Source organism: Limulus polyphemus, unplaced genomic scaffold, assembly GCF_000517525.1.
Source record: "Limulus polyphemus unplaced genomic scaffold, Limulus_polyphemus-2.1.2 Scaffold4642, whole genome shotgun sequence".
NCBI lineage: Eukaryota > Metazoa > Arthropoda > Merostomata > Xiphosura > Limulidae > Limulus > Limulus polyphemus.
This window is the reverse complement of record NW_013670252.1, coordinates 1-7,763: the sequence shown is the minus strand read 5'-3', so window position 1 is coordinate 7,763 and position 7,763 is coordinate 1. Positions and strand designations below refer to the sequence as shown.

Sequence of the window (7,763 nt, the reverse complement as noted above, 5' to 3'; positions counted from 1 at the left end):
ATATATATATATATATATATATATATATATATATGTATATAGATTATTGCTATTTAGAAATAAGTTTTTAAACTTATTTTTCTTAAACACAGAACAATAAATAAAGAAGTAAAACAAACAATTATCTCTTCTAGTTACAACCTTTGTACTTGGATGCTGCTTGACGTAGGCTGGTAAACCTTTAAAAATTTTGCACGTGGAAGATATGAAACAAAATAATATCTTTTAGGTTTTATATATACATTTGAATATCTAAAAAAATCATAAGTTTCTACACCAATACCATAGAATTCCACTAAGATGTATTTTAGGCTAAAAAAATATGAAATTTTGAGCAAACTAAAGACTGACCCAACCTCCTTGAAATATTGGTTCAAAAGAAAGAAATGACATCCTAAGAATTTAAAATGGCTGAGAAAGCCACTAGGGGAACATTCTGAGCTTCCGATGGATTATTTATGTCATATGTAAAAGTGTATATAAGTGAGCATTTCCAAAATGGAAAGAGATGGGTGGGGTGCCATTGTGTTTGATTTATTACATGAGCAATATCTTATCAAATGGAAAAGATAAGACCTTCTTATTTTATATTGTAGCTTGTCAATATCAGTAATTTGAGTTTCTAATTCATATGAAACTACAAACTTAGTATTTTGACTTCACTAACACCTAATTTAAACAAGTGCTGCATTCAACATACCATGTGGCACACAAAAATCAATGTTTATCTGTGTTTTTATATTATATACTTTTAAATTAAGAAATTGAGTAATGTATAGTACTAAGATTTGAATTATAATCTACAGTTTGATATCAAACTTACTGACATTAATTCATGAAATAGTACTTCAATAAAAATTGATGACATGGCCTTTCACCCATCTCGAACGGGTGACAAGGAGAAAATTTGAATACTTTTAATTTTTCATGATTAAACACATGTTGGAAAAATGAGAAACAAAATCAATCCTAAAGCAGTTTTATGAGTTAAAATTGATAAAAAATACATACTGAATTACCATATAAATTGTCTTATAATTTGTGGCACAAGAAAGTAAAGTGACAAAAAAATCACTTTGTAAAAGTGATGCTGCAAAAACACAAAAAGCCAGAGAAAACTCGTCTTCAGGTTGCATATTAATATAATAATAAGTTACTTTTTTAACCCTAAAATGGTGTTCATGAAAATGTATCACTTTTATACAGTGTGCTGGCAAATAATGAATTTAAGAAGTATCCATAAGCAGAGGTTGCTAAATATTTGTTTGATGTTACATATGGTCACAGAGAAAAATCTGTGTTCTGCTAATAAAAGAATTGTGTGGATGAGGAAATTACAAAATGTTGAAGGAAACAAATTAAAATAAGTTCACTAACAAATACAAAACATTTTAAGCAGTAGCCCTTCATTGTTCCAGTAATGAAAAATGGCTTTTAAAAGAATTTGAGAAGGCTCAAAAACATAATCTTAAGTTATAATAAAACAAAAGAAAGGTTAGAGACAGCACACATAAATCAATTACTTGAATAAATTTGGAAGAAATAAAACAAATCATTAAGATGACAATAAATTAGATTAATCGTATTAAGAAACTTGTTTGGAACGTCACCACATTATCTAGTGTTTTTTTTTGTTGTTTGGTTACTAATATACAAGCTTTTGGCTTGATTGTTATGGACTAAAACAAAACACCGCTACAACCAGGGTTGAACAAAAAACAATTTATTAAACTGTAACAATAACAGATTCTAAAATAAAACTTTCAAACAATTTGAATACAAGTTTTATCACTTATAAAAAAAAAACAGAATTAGTAAATCTGTACCTGACCAGGACTTGATACAAACATTAATAAACAATTCAAAATAAATATCAATGTATAATTTCAATAAAGGAATAAGGAAAACCAGAAGAAGAAAAACCTAATTCCCCCAAAAATACAATATTCCAAAAATAAACCACTTCTCAAGATCAATAACAATTCTGAGCAACAATCAGTAATAATTTGTTCTTGTGAACTCATTTAAGATCAAGGAAGGGTTTTTATTTAGTGTTTAGACCATCAGGTTACATCTCATGCAACCAGCTAACTTGCATAATTTTTCACAAGAGTAATATCTGTATGCCACCACTAAGGGAAGCTTGTACCAGTTTAATAATACAAGCATACTCAAATTCAACGTTCTCTAGCTAGAATTAGAAATTAGCTAAAGAACTCTTTAGTAGAAAGTACCATACTAATACATGGGAGTCAGTTGGACTAACGTATAAATTATGGAGCCATGAAACTACAGAAAGAAAAATTGTTAAGTGTATAACTAAAAATTCTTAGTTGAACTAAACAACAGAAGGAATAATAAATGAAGGATAAACAAACACATTATAAAATAAAAGTAAAATTCGCTATCTCATACTCCTTACCTCTTCAAAAAATGATGACATTAATCAATTCATACAAGGTATCCCAATTTTCAAATCAATACTTTTATCTCCCTCTTTATATTGACACTAGGAATCCTTTCCAGTTTAAGTACAGATACTTTACAAGGAAAAACAACAATTCATGTTCTGAAATTTTAAGCTTCTTGATCTTCACTAGCTTCAGGTTTTGGTTTGACTTACCAGAAGTTTATTAACAGTTCGTAGACCAGCTAAAATGCAGTAATCAACTCAGCATTGTGGCCATAATATCCTTTGTGTACGTTAAGCAAGACGTATAGGTATATCATTAGCAGGATCTATTGAAGGATGAGAAATGGACACAACAGTAGAAGTATTTTGTCTTGTGGGGAAAAAGACTTCCAAGTCTTCTGTCGTCAACATTCCTGTTTTGATGCATATGCCTAGGACAATTACCATCTTCTCTGGTGTCCAGGGAATTTTCAGGTTGTCTGCTTGCTGCTGTTGCTTCTTTAAAGAAACCTTGACTAATTTGCACTGAGGAGTGTTAGATAACATATAATTAGCTAAAGAACTCTTTAGTAGGAAGTACCATGCTAATACAGGAGAGTCACTTGGACTTTTATTTGGAAAACTGTAAAAATGTATAAATTATGGAGTCATGAAACTAGAGAAAGAAAAATTGTAAAGTGTATAATATCAGAATTACACACTTTTTTATGACAGTAGTTGGAATCCCACTTTGTTATATCTATTGTTGTGCTAAAATTTACAAAACAATGGGCATTGGCAGAGAAATAAATAAGCTGTTAATAGAGAAGTGATTAACATAACTGAATGCCTTAATAGACCTGTGCGATGCTATACTTGTCCCAGGAAAGTAAAATTTGTAAATGGGAACAATGGGACAAAGGACAACAGTCAGGAATGAGAGAACGGGTCAAAATTTTGAATCCCTTGGAAGTAAAACCCTCCATCAATTATTTAAGTACAACTAAAATGGGTCTGCAATACCTAAAACTAAAGATTAATGGTGTGAAACTAGTAGGTTTTATAGACACCCCTCGAGGTGGATTTGTGGTGAAGGGACCTCCCAGGGAAGGTTCTGTATCTTCAGTTTGCCTCCTCTGGGATTTGAACATCCACCCACATGTTTGCCATGCGTGGCAACCTGTGAAAGGAAAGAGAGGAACCTGGTGATTGAATGGAGTCTGGGACAGTGCAACACACCATTTTCACCTTGAATTCTTGTAGACAGGTGGCCTTGAGGGTGCCCCCCCCCCTCAGGGTCAATTGACTGGTCCTGCTGGGCTAGGATACCAGTGTTGGGCATTCTTAGTGGGTGTTGTGGACATTCTGTCTGATGCTGGTATTTGGGTCTAGTGCCCTAGCATTGCTGCAATGTCCTCGTTTGGCAATGTAGTGCGTTCCCTCATAGGACTCCGTAGTGTGTGGGGTCATTGGGCACTGAATCATTCTCCTTTTATTATGGATTCCCCAATCCTTGAAATATAATATTAAAAAAACATATAATAGGTAAGCAACCACAGTCACAAGATTGTGACCAGCAATATTCACCCCATTCTGCCCCTGTACTTCGTTTTGTCATTTTGCATTCTTTGTCAGAAAAACCTTTATGGTAAATGTCTCCCATTTTTATTCAGAAGGGATTAGAGGGGCTTGCTGTGGGGAGAATCTTGTCAGGGCATGATAAACAATCCATGATCAGATTCAAGGAGTCCAGTATATGACATGCCAATAGTCATATGCGATGACTGTGAGCCCAAAACAGGAGGTCCAACGTGTGGAACAAAGAGACCTCAACTGAGTGCCCTCTTGCCAAGTGATGTAAAAGACAACCAATGGTTCCAGAGAGACAGAAGGAAGTGAACTAAAGCCTGACGGACAGTGAACAGTTCCAAGAGACTGACATCCATAGATAGGTCATTAATAGACCAAAGGCCTGAAATCTGCTGTGTGTCCAGATATGCACCCTAACCAGAAAGAGAAGCATCCATGATGAGGTGTAAATCCAGAGGAGGAATAGGAACACCTATTGTGGTGTATCTCTGTTCAAACACCAAGCAAAGTCCACATGAAGAGAAGGAGCGAGATAGATAGAGTTTCATTGATCTTATAAAGTCCACTGAAGAATTAACATGCGGGCTCAACTGAAGGGAATTAGGTCATCCAAACAAGCCCATGTCCCCAAAAGAAACAGAACCTCTCGCAGAGTTGGAGAAAGAGAGGAGAAAATGGTCTGAACGAGAAGCTCCATAGATCACCAGCCAACCTACCCGTGTAGCCTCTTGAAGAAGAAACTGAATGTGAAGGAAAGAGATGGCATGCAAAGGAACTAGAAACATCCAATCATCTATATAATGGTGGAACCGAAGGCTCCTGGAATAAAGAAGATGGACAAAGGCCTTGACAACACACCAAAAACGTAGGGAGCCAAAGCTAACATAAACAGATGAGCCTGGAAAAAGTAGATATAATCACGGTGGACAAAACAAAGAAAATGACCGGATGTTGGGGAGATGGGAATGTTGAGATAAGCATACGAGATATCTAGCTTCTACATCCAAAGACCAGAAGTGAAAGCCAATCAAAGAGATAGGTAGGACTCCATGGTGAATCGAGGAAGGTCTAGGAAGCAGTTCAAAGAAAAGAGTTTTCTTGGGGACTATGAACAAACTGTAATAGAAACCTGGCAGAGAAGAACCTCCCTGTTCTACAGTTTCCTTGTGAAAAATATCAAGAACTGCCTCTGAAAGATGATGGCTGAAAATGGGATTCTGAGGAGGGGGGAGGAGATATGGGATGAGAGGACAGGTGGGGAGGGGAACTGAAAAGATGAATGAGTCCTTCAAAAAACCCATAGAACCTAAGGTTCTATGATGAATAGCTCTCAAACAGTGACAAAGTGCAAGAGCCTTTGCAGGAATGAATCTATGATTTTTGCTAACAGTGGGTGAGGGAATCTTCCACCAGGTCATTAAACCTTTCAAAAGAAACATTGCTTTCCTTATGAGGCTCAATGGTATCTTTATTTGTTAGTCCATAGGAAAAGGGGGTCATAACCCCACATACTCTGAAAAATATACATGTCAAACCAGCCCACTTGGTTAAAAACATATACTTGATACTCTTTCATGTAAGCCTTGGATCCTGTTGAGTAATTTATTTCCATATCTAGCCCAAGAGAATACTCCTGAAAGGCCCACACACTTATTTCCTCTGAAGGAATTCTTTTTTCTTTATAGTTTTTAAACAGGTCTTCTGACTTACAATTTTCAACATCACGTAGTTCTACCTGCACTACAAAAAAAGTACTCTCACTCTCAGTTTATTAAGAGATGAGGTTCCTACTGAATGATTAGTTTTATTATCATAATTAGCTTTACAGTGGAAATGTTTGTTTGTTTAAACAATCAGAACTGCAATGTTTCAGCTCATTGACACAGAAAAACTTTGTACATTGCCTTAATATAGTGAATATGGCCTGCTTCTATGGACTGAATGTCCCAGTTTTAATTGCTTAAAACAACATTTACACTCTAAAGTTGGTCATGAAACTAAATTTACTCTCAGCTTAATTGTTAAACTATCACATTAATATAAATATTTATATGTATCTTAATTAACTTGGCTAAATTAATAAATAAAATATGCCTGCCATTACATGATTTCCCACCCTTCACTGTCAATGTCATGGTTTCTTTACAAATTACATTTTAAATACAAAATGAAGGTACTTACATCATCCCAGTGATCATACTCGTATCTTAGTTTTTTCATATAAGGCTCTATTTCATCAATTATATTTTTCTCTTCTTCTTCATTTAGAAAATCTTCATAAACAACCATACTGTTAGCAACAATTTCAGTAAAAACACCTTCGAGATAACATGGTAATTTATTATCAGTATCAGTAATGTTTATGTCTTTCTTAGTAATGACACTTGAAGAAATTGAGCCTGAGGAAGTTTTACTTTTAACAAGTTCTGTATTGAAGTTTAACGTTAATGGTCTGCACAATTTATAGTTATTAAGATGGGTCATTTTTAAGTTTAACATAAATAAATTTATGCTTTGCATGGAAAATGCAAAAGCATTATATCTGCAACATCTTGAAAACATAATGATTAATTATGACCAAGATTGCCACAAGTAAAAGTATGATTAGTTAACTGCTCACGCCACCAGAATGAACTTAGTTCTATAGCTCTAAATAATTATTACTATTAGTTAGTCAACTTTTATTAAAACTTTTTAAATTGCTAATGTTATTATCATGTTTAACGTTACGCCTCACAACATCACAGTGTTTGCCGCCGTGCCGCCAAATCACAGCACATATGCGTAGATATAACGCGCATGCATGGCAAATGTGCAATAAGTCTTTTTTTTCTTTTTTTTTTTGCGAGTTATGGGGGCGCCATCAGCAGATAATATGCCCCCAAATTCCCTGACCTGATTTTGTTGAAATATATACTGCCATTTAACAAGAAGTTAGTAGTTACATATATTTTTTTTTATTATATATATATTTTTATTATTATTAATTTTTTGTGTAGTTAATTGTTTGACATTAAAATTCCTAAAATGTCACGTTACTGGGATAAAACACAAGGAAAGTTTACACAGTTAGTTTTCGACTGGGGCGACTCCAGCCATTGGAAACAAGGATAAAGAAAGTAGCCCTATTAGTAAATAGAAAGGACATTAAATTTTTATGTTATTTCTAATAACGAAGTTATATATTGCAGGATAGAGACAATTCGTAGTTAATAGAGAGTGGTAGGTAAAAGGGACGTTTATGTTACCCATCTGTTGTTTTATGGCTGCTCGATCTCTTTGATAATATGTACATTCCATTAAAACATGCTCGGGGTCTTCAAAATTTGAACAATGGGTGCACCCAAATGGAGAATGGGTCTAAATGGACATCTGTACAAAATACAAGTAGTGCAATTAAAACGGAGGCGTGTGATAATTACTTCTTGGTGTCTGTTTGTACATTCATATTTGATGTGTGAAGAAACAACAGGAACAATTTTCTTGTAGATATTAGTAACATGCACTGAATTCCATCTACTCTGCCAGGAATCTAAAATATATTGATAAACCTGGCCATAGAGGTCACCAAGCTCAAAAGAAACGTTTGTGACCCCTGGATAGGCTAACGCATTCTTGGCAAGATTATCAACTAACTCATTTCCCTGGATTCCTATATGGTTAGGGACCCAAAGAAATGTGATGACCATACGGCGACTTAAACCGACTAGGTATTGTTACGTCTCCGTTTGTTAATTAACTTTCCGTAACTTCGTTCAGACGAAACTTTAGCGACACAAGT

The 7,763-nt window shown here is 34.5% G+C and overlaps 1 protein-coding gene across 3 annotated transcripts in view; it reads right to left on the bottom strand.

The window, feature by feature from the left end:
- Positions 1-6,758, bottom strand: part of LOC106471472 (alpha-ketoglutarate-dependent dioxygenase alkB homolog 7, mitochondrial-like) — a 75,043-nt gene extending 68,285 nt beyond the window's left edge. For 2 of the 3 annotated variants that reach the window (XR_002613260.1, XM_013932074.2), the window contains exon 1: positions 6,164-6,758. Coding sequence is in view for 1 of the 3 variants with exons in the window: in XM_013932074.2 (XP_013787528.1) it covers positions 6,164-6,544 (381 nt within the window). In the remaining 2 variants the exon portion in view is untranslated. The remainder of the gene's footprint in view (positions 1-6,163) is intronic. The other variant, XR_002613261.1, reaches the window with a different exon arrangement.
- Positions 6,759-7,763: the final 1,005 nt, after the last annotated feature.